Source organism: Vigna umbellata, chromosome 7 (genome assembly GCF_029865625.1).
Source record: "Vigna umbellata cultivar VRB3 chromosome 7, Vumbellata_1.0, whole genome shotgun sequence".
Taxonomy (NCBI): Eukaryota; Viridiplantae; Streptophyta; class Magnoliopsida; order Fabales; family Fabaceae; genus Vigna; species Vigna umbellata.
The window spans coordinates 1,875,169-1,893,799 of record NC_142171.1 but is presented as its reverse complement, the minus strand read 5'-3'; the positions used below and the strand labels follow the sequence as shown (position 1 = coordinate 1,893,799).

The window sequence follows — 18,631 nt, the reverse complement described above, 5'->3', positions numbered from 1 at the left end:
GTGATAGGAAGTAATTACTTACCTTTCTTTTTTTTCAATACTCATAATACTTGCGTTAAATATATTTAAGTTTTTTTAATTTTAATATTACGAAATTGGATTTTTTAAGTTTTTAAATTTTAATAGGTTTAATTGCTTACTTGATCCCTACATTTAGAGGATTTTTTTAGTTTAGTATCACTTTTAAAAATGCCTCTATTGCATTCTCATATTGTATAATTTGCACTGATCACGTCCCTTCCGTTAAATTGGCATAAACAGAGTTATCTCCGTGGGGACGTGGCTTTGAAAACTCATCTTTTTTTTCTCTATCTTTTGCTCTTCCTACAATGATCAGCTTCTTCTTTCTCTTCTATCAATGTCTCGTTTTAAGGGTTTTAAATTTACCAATCTCTGCACATCGAACTCTCTACTGAGCATAGTGAGCTAAACATGCGAATGCTCCTGTTGCTGCCTCAGTTTCAAAATTTCCAACTTCAAAATGTTCTCGTCCTTCTTCAGTTTCTCCACTTCAGCCTTCACGCCTGGCTTCATCATATTGAAAGCTCCCTGATGCAGTCTGTTATACTTACCCATCCTCCTTATGTTCTTTAGCAAATGCATATTCCCTCCTTGGAAACTTCCAATGGTCTGAATCAAGCTTCCTGAAGGTTGTATCCGTTACACCATAAATCCTCCGTTTACATCGCAATAATGATATTATATATAAAAACAGATGAATCGAATTACTTCACATAGAACATGTATATGCAATCATACTAAAAGTTAAACTATTATTAAATGTGGAAGAAATTTATCAATATGGTTATAGTAAAATTATGAAATCATAATTTATTAATCAAATATTCAATTTATACAAATTACAAATCTTTCGTTCCATAGATTAATTAGGAAGAATAAATGGTGTCAGTTGATATAAATCAAAGGTTATTTTATAGATTTGAATATTTGATCCTAATTCATAAAATTATTAAAAAAAGAATTTTGATGTATCATAGTGTGAGCAGTATTTTTGAGAGAGAAGAGGCCAGAGAGGTACAATAGAAGGGTAGGGTGAGAGAAAATTAAGGAGAGACAGAAGCAAAGGTGAGAATGTGGAAAATTTGACATAGGTGTTGAGCTAGCGAACGAAGCTGGAGAAGTTGTTATGTTTGAAGTATTTGGGAAGAAGGGTTTTAAAGAATTTATGGGAGTCCCATTTACAATAGCAGAGAAGAATCATCTTCCAATCCAAACCCTGAAATGGACGACAAAGACAAATCCGAAAAGAGAAGTAGAGATCGTCACTCCGAACGCCATCGCGACTCCGATGACCACTACCCTCGCGACTCTAACGACCATCGCCATATCGATCAGACAAGCATCATAGGTGTGACCCTAAATCTAGGGATAGAGATAGGGATAGGGCTTATGAAAGAGAAGGAAGCAAGGACAGAGATAAGGATAGGAATAAGGTTTAAGAAAGAAAGAGTAGGTCGAAGGTGAAACGCGATGAGGAGAGGGAAGATTCGGTGGAGCCGCGACACTCCTCGCAATCTCACAAGCGCAAAGAGAGGGAGATAAGCGAGGAGAGGGACTTCGAGGATAAGAAAATTAGGGTTACCATCGAGAGGAGGGAACAAAGGAAATTTGGGGATGAAGTAAAGAAGGAAGAACAAGAAGAGAAAGTAAACAGTGATGGTAAAATCGGGGGTAGAGGCCAATGTCAAGAAGGAAGTCACAAATGGCTCCCATGTCATGTCAAGCTGATCGTTGCAGGAAGAGCAGAGGAGAGAGAAAAAAAATTCAAATTTCATAGCCACGTCACAACGGAGTTAACTCCGTTTATGCCAATTCAACGAAAGGGATTTGATTGGTGCAAATTATACAACATGAGGACGTAATAGAGGCATTTCTAAAAGCGGGTACTAAACTGAAAAAATCCTCTAAATGTAGGGACCAAGTAAGCAATTAAGCCATTTTAATATTATGAAATTGGATCTTAACCTATCTTAAAATTCAGTTTTATTTCAAATTTTAAATAGATATATTTTTTGTGTTAAACTTTTCTTTAACATGAATTTATACATAGTTTTTTTTTAATGTTTATACGTGGAATTTTTAATGTTTGTATGTCATAACTAAATTCTCATAACCAAGTATTTTTCTTAGCGAGCTTTGTCATTTTCTTCTCCTTTAACGTCACCAACCTTGATTCATTCTCCGTTTGTGATGGGCTTATTTTTATCATCAACTTAAGAAAAAACTTATTCTTACCTTGAGCATAAATAATGGTTACACCTTTTAATCGCTAATATGTTGTTATTGACATTATCAAATTAATACTACTTAACAAGACGACTTCAATATTGTTAAGTTAATAGTTAACAAACTAGATAGNTTCCTAGAGTTATTTTTACGATCAGATTTCATGAAAAAATGATTAATTATGTGAAAAACAACTTCAGGAACCTTGAAAAATGAATCATCATATATACAAAATGACGTCGAATGATGGAACTAGCCAACGTCAATATATATTATGATGTCAAATTTTGGCATAAGCCGACATCATATACCTTAGAGGATTTAAAAAAGAAATCCATTTTTTCAAACCTAGGGTCAAAAATAAAACAAAACCAACCAACAAAAATACCTTAGAATAAAACATAGGCAAAAAATGAAATCCAAATTTGTTAACTTTTTTCTTTGGATTTCTATCATACCTTCAAGCTTTACAAAAACTTTTCATAATGATGAATCAATGACAAAGAAATGTCTTGGTTTTGTGAACTTGAAGAAGTTAATAGAAATTCAAAGAAAAAAAAGTTAACAAAATGATTGTTGGATATGAAAGCTCTATAAAAAAGAAAAGTTTAATGAATGGAGGTGTAGGGTTTTTCAAAGGATCTGAAACTTTATTTAAAGGGAAACTGTAGGGAAACAAAGGAGCATTTCATATTCATTTATTCTGGTATGGACGTCTATTGTTGCCTAAGTGGACGTTATATGTTAGACGTTATTAGCTAAATAACGTCAAATTGTGGTGCTAACAAACGTCTAAGATATTGAATTTATTTACAACAATGTCACCGGTCATTTTTAACGTTGGTTATTCAAAGATTGGACGTTGAACATGTGACGCTATACGTACTAGTGCTAACTAAGTCGGTCTTTCATCTCTATAATTATTCTACTTGTATTTCTTTAGCACAAAAAGGGACACAAAATAATAATAGAAATATAAAGAAATTTTTTGTGGGATGAGGGGATAGGGGATAAGAAGATAACTTGTATCAAATGGGAAATATGATTAAATCAAAGGAAGATGATGGGTTGGACATAGGAGAAATATGAAAGTTCAATGCACATCTGTTGGCAAATGGGAGGATAGGAACATAAGAACAAGGATTGCAGAAGGATGTATCTAAATGTAGCTCATGGAGAAAAATAAGACTGCAAAACTCAACAACAGAAGGGTTGTGGTGGTGGAAAGATATATGCATCATATGTGGCTAGGGGGCTCTTTATAACTAGTTTGACAATAGTCTAATTTAGAGGGTAGGGAGAGGGAACATTGTAAAATTTTGGGAAGACAAATGGGTGTGAGATATACCTTTCAGGGATAGGTTCCTAAGACTATACTTAATCTCAATTTCTACGAAAAAATTGATATATCGGGTTGGGAAATTGAGAGATGGATCTTGGGAGTGGAAACTAATATGGAGGAGAGAAAGATTTATGTGGAAAAAATGTCAAGAACATTAGTTTTATAAACTTATTTATGTCCACCATTAGGAGAGGAAGAGAGGACAAATGTGTTTGAAAATTTAATGAGGTGGGATTATTTTCTATCAGCTTTGAATATAACACTCTGCAACATAACCTAATTGAGGAGAACGAGACATTATTCAAATAATTTTGGAGTGTGTAGGCTTTACCTTATGCACAATACTTTGGGTGGTGAGTGTTACTTGATAAGGTACCAACAAAGGATAAGTTAATAAGCAGGAGAGCGATTATAGTAATAGCATGTGTGAGTTATGTTATGGACAAAATGAAAATGTGCAACATCTATTCTTCTGGTGCACAATAGCACAGTGGGTTCAAATTTATGTGATAGCTAGGTGGGAGCTAGTTTAGTAAACTACATCAAACCTAAAACCCATTTTAAGCACTTAAATTTAATACATATAAATAAGAAACACTATAAAATATGGAAGAGTTTATGGATAGCAATCACATGGACCATATGGAATCATGGAAATAAGGTTATTTTCAGACTAGGCAAAATAGACATAGAAGAAATATTTAGCATGGCACAACTAAATACATGGCTATGGATGAAACATTAAAAACCCAAATTATCATTTTCATTCTCTGATTGGTAATGTCCTTTTATATGCTTAAAATCTTTGTGACAATGGTAATCAATTGAGGATTACACTATCCCAACGATGTACATTTTATTTTCCTTATTTATATGCCTAAAAAATCACTACAATTTTATACCTAAGGCTATTATTAATATGCGATACTTTATTGAGTTCTCATGCTTTGAGTAAGCTTTGATGGTGCTGAGACTATTTGTTAGGGATTACAATGAAAATTACATTCCACAAATGTGTATATGGTTATACATCAAATGCAGGTATCAGATCATTACTAGCAAATACAAAAGTGGTAAAGTATAGCAAGTGTTACAAGGTGACTGATTAAGATTGGTACTTAGGATACGTGAATTGGGTAACAACCTCTCAACAGGACACATGGAACAATGCATATTCAATGACTCAAAATCAATAGTGTTAATTTACTTTATATAGAGTTTGTGACAGATTCATTGAGTACATTTTAGATGTGAGGGAGTTGTATTTTGGTAAAAGTAACGTGGAAATCCATAGGTTTTGCCTTAAAATATAGATTTAGAAAAAATTGTTGATAAGTAGAGGATAAACTTTGTATATATTTTTTTGTAAAAGGGTTAGAGTATCGTAAGTATCCTACTATTAATATAACTAGCTAATAAGAAAATGGAGGAACAATTAATTTGTCTCATGGTCTCCATTTTTTTGGCTTTTTCTTTTCCTACAATGACTACGTTTTTCTTTAGGTATGTGTTTGTGGTGCTTTATATAATAAAGAAAAAAGGACTCTAATGGTTGGATTGGAAGTCAAGGGCAACTATATCCATAAAGAAAATTAATAAATTTAAATTAAATTAATTTTATCAATTAAATTAAATTTAGTGAGACTAATGAAATATATTTGACTAATAGGATTGACTTGTCTCAAACTTTGGCATGAGCTAAGTTATCACAACCTCTAACATGGGTTGAGTTGTCATGACCTTTGATCTAAGCCTGATTCGGTTTGACCTTCGGTGAAATCTCCCTTGACTAGGCTTTCAATTGTGACTGACTCAGCTCAACCTTTGACCTCGATAAACTTTGCTTAGCCTTCGGCACAAGTCAGCTTAACTTAACCTTCGGTTAGGACCGATTCGACTAAAGCTTCGACTCGAGCTAACTAATCTCGATCTTTGGTCTAGATCGACTCATCTCAACTTTCATATCTATCAAACTCAGCTCAATTCTTTATTTGGCCTGCCAAATCTCGACCTTTATATTAGGCTAAGCCAACTTAAATCGAACAAGGCCAACTAGGGTCGAACTTCGACTAAGGCAAATTGGACTCAAATTCTTTGACCTAGATTTGACTCATCTCGATCTTCATATTATGCCAACTCGTCTCGATTTTTCGGCCTTATCTAACTCAACTCAACCTTTAACCTAGACCTACTCATGTCAAATTTCATGTCAAGCTAACTAATCTCAATTCTGCGACCTGGGTCAACTTGACTTAACCTTCAACCAAGAGAACTTGTCTTGATTCTTTCACTTAAGTTGACTCATCTCGATACTTATATGGGATCAACTCAATTTGATCTTTAATCCAAGTTAACTCATCTCGATCTTTGGTTAGAGCAATCTCAACTTGATCTACGACTCGACCTGTCTAGGCTTGACCCATCATAGATCAACCTTTAGTTTAGGCCAACTCAGCTTAACCTTCAATCAACTCACGATTTTCATTATGCTAACTCAACTTAGTTCTTCGTCCCTGGCCAACTCAACTCCATTCTTCGACCCAGGTTGACTTGTCACGAACTCTTTTGATATCTTTCTAACTCAACTTAATTCTTCAACTTGACTAACTCGGATCGACCCTAGGTTCATTCGTGATGACTTAAGTCCATATATTCACTTAGGTCAACTTACATTAACTTTTGGTCGAAGCAGTCAGCTTTATCTCAAACAAAACTGACTTCCTTCAACCTTTGACCTAAGTAAACACTTTAGATCATCGATCTAGGTTGACTTATTTCGACCTTTAATTCATGTCAACTCATCTTGATTCTTCAAGTTAGACCAACTCGTTTCTACTTGAATCAATTTAGCTCAACCTTTGTTTTAGATCGACTTAACTCAACCTTAGACTCAAACCACTTTGACTCAACTTGATCTTCAATCGCCTTAGTTCAATAGTAATTATTTAAATTTTAAATTTTCAAAATCCAAAAAATAATCAAATCTAAATCCAATTAGGTACATTGAATTTAAAATTCAAAAATATGAATTTGGATTTGAAAAAATCTATTTAAATAAAGTTAAACTAACACAGATTTGTTGGCTGTCGGCCAGGGTTAGGGTGACTAATTTGCATCTTTTAGTGACAAAAGTGAGGAAATTAACAATGAGATTGTTATTGGAAGCCAAAGTCATGGTGGGATACTGTCTACATAAAGTTGAAGGACTTCAATAAATATTCTCGTTCACATTAAAAACAGAAAAGTCGGATCCAAAGTCAGGCATTGAAACACAAATTCTTCAATTTGAAGTGCTTGTCAAACCAAAATTCAAAATCTTACATTGAAATATGAAGCCATTTTTCAAACAAGACTTACATGTATAAATATTTCGTTTAAATCTGATCCATTTCGGTAAAGTCCATTTAAAATTGCACCATTGTCATAAATTCCCCCCTAATTACATAATAAACCTCTACGAGTCCCCACGTCAGTAAACGATGCAACAGCACTAGTGCTACTGGTACATAATCAAACCAAGAAAGAGACTATATTATGATGCAAAAGAATAATAATGCCTTTATTCTCATCCTGTACAGTTCAATCACGCTATAATGTTAATTTTCCTTCCTACTCTAAATCTGAACGCTTAAACTTAAAAGGGGCATACTGGAATCTACAACAGAACTTGTTGGGTATACTCGCAGTACATATCAGGTGACAATCTATGCACAGAAGACTCGACATATCGTACTTGAGTCAAACCCCACACTACATGAAAGGACTTTTAATGTAATGGATAATGATAATTGCAGATATAACTTTCTGTTGTATATCTCATAAGCATTCCCTGGTGGACAAGTTGTTGAGTAGACTGAGATTATCAAGTTTCGTCAAGTCACCCATATGCGAAATGAGAGAAACCATATTTACAACCATCATTATCGCTCATTCAAATGTGTCCTCATCACCTCGGAACGTCCTGACAAAACTGACCACTGATTTCACGGAATGCCAAACATGATAGAAGGACAAGTGCTATAGGGTTCTAACCGCAGTCTGGTTTGTGCATACGCAAGAGCACACCGACTCCCTTCCAAAAAGCCTTTTCTCACGGTTAATCATCAATTTAATCAAGGGAAGTTTTTTTGTAACTTGGCGCCAGATCTCATTAACTGTCCCGTTGGGTTCTTCATATTCGAAGTATCGCTTAACCTGAAACAAGTTTAAACTAAATTAAAGCCTTGTGTAACAAGGGGAAATCTTCAAAATATAATCAATCTAGAATTAATGCTCTTAATCAAACTTTGCACATCAAAGGTATAAGTACCATAACATGAAAACAATGAGAAATTAGCACCCTCTTACTGATGAATAATTACTAATTAACTCCTGAGTTAAATAACCATAATGAGGGAACTTGTCTTCCGATCAATACAACATCACTGTATATGAATACACAAAAATAATAAAGGAGATAGAATCAGGATAAGATAAGGTGTTAGAAAACCTACTCTACTACTCAGAAAAACAGAGGTCACTGAAGAATGAAAAACATTATTCACCTTAACCTTGTAACCCTGAATACATGGTCTTATATAACAGATATTTGTAAATACTAAAACTCAGAAATGAAAAGATAATACTGCTAATAAACTAACAGAATGTCAAAACAGAAAATAAAGCAGACAAATAAAAACATCAGATTCTGACAGAATTATGTGCATCCTAACAGTCCCTCAAACCCAAAGTTATTGAAAATAATCAATAACTTAGTTTGGAACGCAGAAAAGAGAAATGAGCTTGAGAAAGGGATTTTGTCAATATATCAGCAAGTTGATCCTGGGCAGGAATATGAGTAACAACTAAGGAGGAATCCAGCACTTTTTCCCGAATAAAGATATTCAGCTCCATGTGCTTCGTTCTAGTGTGTAACACAGGGTTATGACGGAGGGCAACAGTGCTTTGGTTGTGGCAGTAAATGATAGCTGTAGGACAGGGAATATTTAACTCCTTTAGAAGAGACTGCAGAAACAAAATTTCAGAAGCAGTAATTGCAAGGCTTCTATATTCCGCTTCAGCAGTTGAACAGGCAACCGGTGTTTGTCTCTTAGACCACTAGGAGACCAGATTATTTCCAAAGAATATACAAGCACCAGAGGTTGATCTTCTGTCATCAACCTCTGATGCCCAATCTGCATCACAGTGTGCAGTGAGGGTGTACTGGGCAGAATTAGAAGCAGGTTGAAGGTTTCAGACCATAACAAATGGTGCCCTTGAGATAGCGTAGTATATCTTTGACTTCCTTCCAGTGTTCTGTCAGTAGTCAATCTCAGGTTTGGTGATAGTAATATACTGCAATGCACCAACAACACTAGACCTATAGAGTATCGGATCATCAAAATAATCAAATCCAAACTGCTACTGAGTTTTAAGCCACCTTGAACAGGAGTAGAAGTACCATTAGCATCAGCCATGCCAGCCTTTTCAGGCAAATCACGAATGAATTCAGTTTGGGAGAGAAGCAAAGAACTTCAGGGAGATGCTTTTCTTCAATACCCAAAAAATAGTCAAGCTCACCAAGTTGTTTGAGAGTAAAGACAGCATGTAATTTTGAAATTAAATATTTCAGCAGAGTGGTGGAGGAACCCATGAGAATTATGTCAACAACATAAATATGAACATAAAGGCAGTCTACTGCAGTGGTAAGGACTAATAGAGAAGGATCACATTTACTCTGCACAAACCCAAAACTGACCAAAGCAGAGGTGAGCCTGTCATACCAAGATCGGAGGGGCTGTTTGAGACCATACATAGAATGCTGAAGCTTGCAAACAAGAGAGGAATCAGTGGACTAGAAACCAGGAGGTTGAGTCTTGTAAACATCTTCATGAAGAATGGCATTGAGGAAGGCATTATTTACATCAATCTATTGAATAGACCAATGGTTTGTAAGAGCCAAAGTAAGAACGATGTGGACTGTAACAAGCTTTATAACAGGGTAAAAAAGTTTCAAAATAGTCACACCCTGTTGGAAGTCCCACATCGACTAGAGCCAATTTATAATATATAAGTGGGTGTAAATCTCACCTTATAAGCCGGTTTTATAGGGATGAGTTAGGCTTACAGTCAGTCTACTTTTTCACATCATATCAGAGCTATGGTTAGAGCCTATCCTAGCAATATTTGTTGTTTGTTGGGCATATTGTTTCACCCGCTATCGAACCACTCATTAATGTTTAGTCTCACGCTCGAGATGATGTCTATACCTCACCTTATAAGCCGGTTTTGTAGGGTTGAGTTAGGCTTAAAGTCCACTTCTTCACACACCCAAACTTTTGATTAAAAGTTTTGGCCACTAAATGGGCTATGTACTTATTTACAGTACCATTCGAGTTCTCTTTTAATTAGAAAGACTCATCTACAGCCAATAGCAGTCCGGCCAGGAGGAGAAAAGTGAGATGCCACATATCATTAGCTATTAAGGCATCATATTCAGATTGCATTGCTTGTCTCCAAAGAGGAGAGGAGAAAGCTTGCTTGACTGCAACAGTAAAAAGTAAGGTAGGAGAATGACTAGGCTTGACACTACCAAATTTTGAACGGGTTTGCATGGGATGGGTGGGTCTAATAGAGGAAGAACTGAACTCGATGCAGGTTGTGAAGAAGACCCAGTAGGAGACTGAACAGAGGGAATAAAGGAAGTGCTGGCTGTAAAGAATGTGAGACAGAGGATGATTCAACAACTGGAGAATCTGGATTTGCATGCTGAGTGGGACAGTCAACAACAGTAGGAATGATCCCAAGAGGTAAAATGTGGGAAGATGAAGAGGACAGTAAAGGAGTCTGAGTTTGAGTGGCAAAGGAAAAAGTGTTAATCAAAGATAACATCCTTAGAAATAAAGATTTTGCCATTGGAATCAAGACACTTGTTGTACCCTTTGTGACACGGGAATACCCCAAAAAGGTGCAGGCAGTGGACCTAAACTGTAGTTTATTGGTGTTATAATGTAAAGTGTGAGGATAACAAGCACAACCAAAAATTTTGAAAAAATGGTAATTGATATCTTTATTAAAGAGAGTACAACAAGGGATGAAATGAGGAAGCCTGTTAAAAATATAAGTTGCAGTGTGACAGCCATGGTCCCAAAAAGTTGTAGGCAAAGATGCTTGAGAAAGAAGAGTAAGACTCATTTCAACAATATGCCTATGTTTACATTCAACAATACCATTTTTTATGATGAGTATGAGGACAAATTAAACAGTGATGAGTGCCCAATGAGTTAAGATATTGAGTGAAAGGTCTAAATTCACCACCCCAATATGTTTGAATTTGCTTAATCTTATGATTGAGTTGAAGTTCAGCAAAGGATTTAAATTGTTTAAAAGCATTTAAGGTGTCAGATTTTTGTTTTAAAAAATAAATCCAAGTATATCTACTATGGGCATCAATGAATGAAACATAATATAACCCATAGAAGATTTTACATGCGAAGGACCCCAAAGATCACAAAAGACTAGTTGTAAAGGTGCAGTATAAGAGCTTAAGGAAGTGTGAGAAGGTAATTGGTGAGACTTTCCCGTACAACATGCTACACAGAAATCTGCAGTAGTTTTATTTGGTGGAGATATATTACAGCGTTAGAGAACATTATGGAAAACAGCAACTGAAGGATGACCTAGTCTATTATGACAGGGAAAACCTAGTGAAATTGTGTGTTGGTACAGTGGAAAGAACGGGGGATTTGTGAACAACAGAAACAATGGAAACTGGTGGAGACACGTTCGAGGCATGCAGCAGAAGATGAGGAAACTGGTAGAGACCATCAAGACCAAGATTACACAACAGGAAAGAGTTATCAACTTGAGACTTGACAAAACAAACAGTGGAATGAAATTCAAAATACACATTATTATCTCTAGCAAATCGACTGACACTAACAAGAGTTTTATTAACAGAGGGAACATGCAAGAGGTTGGTAATAGGTGCAAAGGAACAAGAGGATTATGAGAAGAAAGAGTTGCAGAGCCAAAATACTGAATAGGAAAACCTTGTCAGTTCCCAAGGAAGACACAAGCATCTCTTGGAGCAGGTGTTGGATTCTCAAGATTGACAGAATCAGTGGTTATGTGATGAGATGCACCAGAGTCAATAAATGAATTCTGAGATTGTTGAGCATGCTGATAGACCAGTGTGGACTGAGCAATATAAGCATGGGGTTGTGAAGCTGGTACAGTGGTACTGTAATGGGCCTGAGAGGGAGGCAAAACAGGTGGTGAAGGCAAGAGAGGACATGACATAGTGGATGGCCCTGGAAGCTGATAGCCTGGAAAATGAGCAAATGCTCCTGGAGGTGGTATACCAGGAAATGATGGCTGATATGAAGGATATTACAGCACTGGATTTGAGCAGAAGGATTATTGTAGGGCTGAACAGCATAGTTGGGGTTAAAGCGATGATAACAAAGGGATGTGGTGGTGTGACCATATTTGTTGCAAACTTGACATTGAATACTTCCACGACTAACACACCTTGATGTCCATAATTTCCTTGGTCCCATTGAAAATAACCACCACTATGGGAAGGGGGATGAAAAGTCAAAGAAGAATCGGAAGCCATCTAAGTAAGCTGAACATTTGGAGCAAAAGCTGTTTCAGAATTTGCTTGAGTGAGATTCAGAGAAATATTGTTAGTATCATGCTTTGCAATCTATGCTTCTTGAGCAACAAGGAGAGATTCAACTTCGCCCAGTGAGAACAAGTTTAAATTTACTATTGATGAGAGAAAGGAAGGACTCATTCAATCGGAAGTTCTTCAAAGATAACATTGAGTTGTTCGCATTCAGATACAGAATCTCCAATCAAATGAAGAAAATCTACCGATGCTTTGATGCGTAAAAGGAACTCATTGATTGACCATTCACCTTTCTTCATGGTATCCATGCATAGCTGAGTGCTCGAGCTTTGGTTTGAGAAGTGAAATGAGCACGTATCTTCTCCCAAACTTGAAATGAGTGTTAACCAATGATTCAAGCTAAGAAAGGAGGATTGAAACCTCGAAAGGAGGATTGAAACCTCGAAAGGAGGATTGAAACCGCGAAAGGAGAAGTTGATCCTAGGTCTCCCAGGTGGTGTATATTCAGGATTTTCAATCCCTAAATCACCACCCGAAATAGAAAGAAATTGGGACAGAATCTGAGGGTTAACCAGAAAGCAATGTAGGCTGTGGGCTTTGATCACAGGCTCCACTTGTTGTTGCTAGAGGAAGAAATTAGTATCAATGAGTTTTTCCAAAATGGAATAGGAAACAAGAACAGGAGTGAAGGCGCCATGGAAGCAAGACAATGGAAGCAAGACAAGTACCCATAAAAGAGACAACTCTCGCTCTTGATACCATGTTAGAAAACCTACTCTACTACTCAAAGAAACAAAGGTGACTGAAGAATGAAAAATACTATTCACCTTAACCTTGTAACCATGAATACATGGTCTTATATAACAGAATATTTGTAAATACTAAAAACCAGAAATGAAAAGATAATACTGCTAACAAACTAACAGAGTGTCAAAACAGAAAATAAAGCAGACAAATAAAAACATCAGATTTTGACAGAATTCTGTGTATCCTTACATAAGGAAATAGCCATAATTTGCAATATCAATCAAAGTCCACCAAATATCCTTCTATGTACTGATTCTGTCATACTTTACAAGGGATTAAAAAATGCAACAGGTGAAGTGAAAGAAAGAATGTAGTAATGGCACCCAAAATACCATAGCAAAAATAAATTATGCTGCACTACTAACCTCCTTTAGTTCCTTTTGGTATTCTAAGATTTTTTGTTTGGACAGAGCTCTCAATTTTGACACCAAATATCCTGGCTTTATAGCAGAAGTAGTTTCTACATACACGGCAAATTTTCTGTAGTCTAAAGTATCTTCAAAAGGCAACTCAATACTATCACTGACAATGACTGGGATGCACAAGCTAACTATAGCATCAAACAGTCGGCAGGCTGATGGAGTATCTCCAGCAGGATGTAAACAGAACTTTGATGTATGCATTCCTTGTGAAGCTGCCCGCCGACTCTCTCTGGATTGTGCTCCATGCTTTATTATGACATCCTTCTCATTTTCAAGAATTTGAAAGAGTATATCACGGATTTTCCCTCCCTGTGAAACAGATTTGAGCAACAAGAATTCAATACAGGAAAAGTAAACCATCCAAATCAGCAGTGATGTTCGGGTTATTTAAGCATATACAAGGAAAACAACAGTGTTACTGCATCATGCTGGAACATTTAAATGAAATAAAATGGGGAAACCTAATGAAGATACTTAGTGCTATTGATACTACACAGAATACAATACCACCCAAAATGTACAACATTATCCCAAGCAAAGAATACATACAATTTAAAGATGATAATTTATATTTTGCTTGGTATCCCTATGGTACTGTCTTTCTTTCGAAGAAAATCCTGTTTGAGGCATTGATTAAGACACTCAATAACAAATAACGAAAGGGAGTCTGGTTCTGCAAACAGTCAGAATAGAGTAAAATTTAATGCCTATGAACCTAAAAGGGCCCGAGACAAAAACAAAAGTAAATCGAAGATCACCCGAGAAGAGGCTCTCCGATAATACATCAATAAAATACTAAAATCGAATTGCATCCGTCATTTGCTGCTTAAAACTATATTCATAACTAAAAGACGTTTTCAAAAGTTCATAGCGCGAACTCTCCCAACTAGATCAAATTCATTTGCCCTACAGCACCACGTTAATTCCACCATCGATTCTAAATGTACAAGCTAAATTAATTATTCCCGTTCCAGGTAGAACCAAGATTTTAAAAAATGTGCTTTTGACAATCTCCCCCAATGTCTTGGACAACAGCGAATTCAAAAATTGGGGTAGAGCTATAGAATATCAAATTACACATAAACAATTCATTATCTTAAAATTGAAATCCAAAGTCCCGATCAGAGCAGAAGACAATACCTCTTTGCGATACCGATTGCCCATGAAAAATAACAAGGTCTTGCGATCGGAGACACCAACATCACCAGGGTACGTTTTGATGCGGTGCGAGTAGGGTACAACAACATCCTTCACCAGCGATCCCTGGTCGGGTCGCAACCGCCCGAAATCTGAGACAAGCAGCACACAATTTTTTATCCGGTCGATAACCCGGTACATCGCATTCGGATCCGAAGCCACGAGCACGTGGTCCCTCCCGTTGCTCCTCTTCCAATACTCCTGCTCCTCAAGCCACTCCACCAGCGCCTCCTGATTCTCCTCGTCGCTGTAGATCGGTTTCTCCAAACTTGCACCGGAGCCAGGAGGTCGAGGCGGGTTCACGATCAGACTCAGCGACGAGAAGAACGGCACGAAGAAGAAATCGGCTTCCTCGGGATCCATGACGCGAACCACGGGCGAGCCTGATCGTTCGGAATCGGCTCGGGAGAGATCGGCAAAGAGGTACCACTCGGCCATATGCTGGTGGCCAGGGTACTTGAGGGAGGAGACGTCATCGGGTTGTTGGGAGAAGTGTGCACCACGCGCGAGGGCGTGATGGCGGATGACACCGTGGGTGAACCTGCTGGGGAGATCGTAGAGGAAGACTTTTACGGTGGGGAATTTAGCGCCGCTGGCAGCGAGGAGGACGGAGGAGGCGGAGTTGAAGGAGAAGGGGGAGTCGAAGGCGGAGGAATAGGTGGGGTGGAAGAAGGCGTTGAAGATTGCATAGAGGACGAAGAGGAGGAAGAGCGTAGCTAGGGTTTGCTTAAGAAGAGGTTTTCGCGCCATGGCGGAGAAGAGTGTCTGGGAATTGGTGGTGATAGATGAAATTAAACTGGGTTTGGGTTTTCTGATTTTGGCTTTGCCTTCCTCGTTCATGTTTTTCTGGTACGGCATCCTGATCAGTTTTTTCAACCTGCTATATGTACGCCTAATTTCCATTTATACGCCCACCTTTATCCATCTATGCCATTGGATCCAATTCTACCATTCATTACACAGCCTCTAGTGCTCACCCATACCACTGCGTTTACACAACATAACTCCATAACCCTACATTCAGATTCCTCCTTTTTTATATTTTATATATATTTATTTATCAAATATGGAACGTGAGAAGTCAGATACAAGATGGGGAGCCTGCAATCGATCATAGGGCTTGGATTTTTAAATCATTGGGTTGGGGAGAGTAAGTGTTATCACCAGTAAATAAATATTAATTAAATAACACCTGGCTTAATTCCAAATTCCAGTACTATAATTCATTTTTTTTAATTGTTATAATCTTGGAAAAAATTATTTTAGTCTATGCGGTTCTGTTTTTATGATTTTTTTTTTCTAGATCTTTATTTCTATCGTTGAAGTTTTGGAACGAAATTATGAAAATAGTTTATAAATTATTTCTAGCTTATTTTGGTGGTGTCTCTATTCTACCCGCCAACTTTCGAGAAATTTGGAGAAATTATTATATTTGAGTATAGTTCACAATATCTAGTATGAAAGATAAGTTTGATATATCTCATCCAACTAATAGTATATATGTTATAACTATAAGAATAAAAGAGATAGCAATGATACTTAAATACTTAATAATTAATTATATCTTTTTTTATCTAAGTGGTTATTTTAAAGGTTTAGAAACGTCTAAATATAGATAATAATGTGATAGGAAGTAATTACTTACCTTTCTTTTTTTTCAATACTCATAATACTTGCGTTAAATATATTTAAGTTTTTTTAATTTTAATATTACGAAATTGGATTTTTTAAGTTTTTAAATTTTAATAGGTTTAATTGCTTACTTGATCCCTACATTTAGAGGATTTTTTTAGTTTAGTATCACTTTTAAAAATGCCTCTATTGCATTCTCATATTGTATAATTTGCACTGATCACGTCCCTTCCGTTAAATTGGCATAAACAGAGTTATCTCCGTGGGGACGTGGCTTTGAAAACTCATCTTTTTTTTCTCTATCTTTTGCTCTTCCTACAATGATCAGCTTCTTCTTTCTCTTCTATCAATGTCTCGTTTTAAGGGTTTTAAATTTACCAATCTCTGCACATCGAACTCTCTACTGAGCATAGTGAGCTAAACATGCGAATGCTCCTGTTGCTGCCTCAGTTTCAAAATTTCCAACTTCAAAATGTTCTCGTCCTTCTTCAGTTTCTCCACTTCAGCCTTCACGCCTGGCTTCATCATATTGAAAGCTCCCTGATGCAGTCTGTTATACTTACCCATCCTCCTTATGTTCTTTAGCAAATGCATATTCCCTCCTTGGAAACTTCCAATGGTCTGAATCAAGCTTCCTGAAGGTTGTATCCGTTACACCATAAATCCTCCGTTTACATCGCAATAATGATATTATATATAAAAACAGATGAATCGAATTACTTCACATAGAACATGTATATGCAATCATACTAAAAGTTAAACTATTATTAAATGTGGAAGAAATTTATCAATATGGTTATAGTAAAATTATGAAATCATAATTTATTAATCAAATATTCAATTTATACAAATTACAAATCTTTCGTTCCATAGATTAATTAGGAAGAATAAATGGTGTCAGTTGATATAAATCAAAGGTTATTTTATAGATTTGAATATTTGATCCTAATTCATAAAATTATTAAAAAAAAGAATTTTGATGTATCATAGTGTGAGCAGTATTTTTGAGAGAGAAGAGGCCAGAGAGGTACAATAGAAGGGTAGGGTGAGAGAAAATTAAGGAGAGACAGAAGCAAAGGTGAGAATGTGGAAAATTTGACATAGGTGTTGAGCTAGCGAACGAAGCTGGAGAAGTTGTTATGTTTGAAGTATTTGGGAAGAAGGGTTTTAAAGAATTTATGGGAGTCCCATTTACAATAGCAGAGAAGAATCATCTTCCAATCCAAACCCTGAAATGGACGACAAAGACAAATCCGAAAAGAGAAGTAGAGATCGTCACTCCGAACGCCATCGCGACTCCGATGACCACTACCCTCGCGACTCTAACGACCATCGCCATATCGATCAGACAAGCATCATAGGTGTGACCCTAAATCTAGGGATAGAGATAGGGATAGGGCTTATGAAAGAGAAGGAAGCAAGGACAGAGATAAGGATAGGAATAAGGTTTAAGAAAGAAAGAGTAGGTCGAAGGTGAAACGCGATGAGGAGAGGGAAGATTCGGTGGAGCCGCGACACTCCTCGCAATCTCACAAGCGCAAAGAGAGGGAGATAAGCGAGGAGAGGGACTTCGAGGATAAGAAAATTAGGGTTACCATCGAGAGGAGGGAACAAAGGAAATTTGGGGATGAAGTAAAGAAGGAAGAACAAGAAGAGAAAGTAAACAGTGATGGTAAAATCGGGGGTAGAGGCCAATGTCAAGAAGGAAGTCACAAATGGCTCCCATGTCATGTCAAGCTGATCGTTGCAGGAAGAGCAGAGGAGAGAGAAAAAAAATTCAAATTTCATAGCCACGTCACAACGGAGTTAACTCCGTTTATGCCAATTCAACGAAAGGGATTTGATTGGTGCAAATTATACAACATGAGGACGTAATAGAGGCATTTCTAAAAGCGGGTACTAAACTGAAAAAATCCTCTAAATGTAGGGACCAAGTAAGCAATTAAGCCATTTTAATATTATGAAATTGGATCTTAACCTATCTTAAAATTCAGTTTTATTTCAAATTTTAAATAGATATATTTTTTGTGTTAAACTTTTCTTTAACATGAATTTATACATAGTTTTTTTTTAATGTTTATACGTGGAATTTTTAATGTTTGTATGTCATAACTAAATTCTCATAACCAAGTATTTTTCTTAGCGAGCTTTGTCATTTTCTTCTCCTTTAACGTCACCAACCTTGATTCATTCTCCGTTTGTGATGGGCTTATTTTTATCATCAACTTAAGAAAAAACTTATTCTTACCTTGAGCATAAATAATGGTTACACCTTTTAATCGCTAATATGTTGTTATTGACATTATCAAATTAATACTACTTAACAAGACGACTTCAATATTGTTAAGTTAATAGTTAACAAACTAGATA

The 18,631-nt window shown here is 36.5% G+C and overlaps 1 protein-coding gene across 1 annotated transcript; it reads right to left on the bottom strand.

Annotated features, from left to right (window-relative positions):
• Nucleotides 1-7,096: 7,096 nt before the first annotated feature.
• On the bottom strand, nt 7,097-15,691 carry LOC148194929 (putative arabinosyltransferase ARAD1). Its single transcript, XM_088094444.1, has 3 exons — nt 14,573-15,691; nt 13,376-13,741; nt 7,097-7,783 (listed from the first exon to the last, which is right to left on the bottom strand). The coding sequence occupies exons 1-3, from the start codon at nt 15,530-15,532 to the stop codon at nt 7,607-7,609; spliced, it is 1,503 nt and encodes a 500-aa protein (XP_087950570.1). The 5' UTR covers nt 15,533-15,691; the 3' UTR covers nt 7,097-7,606.
• Between the last annotated feature and the right edge of the window lie 2,940 nt (nt 15,692-18,631).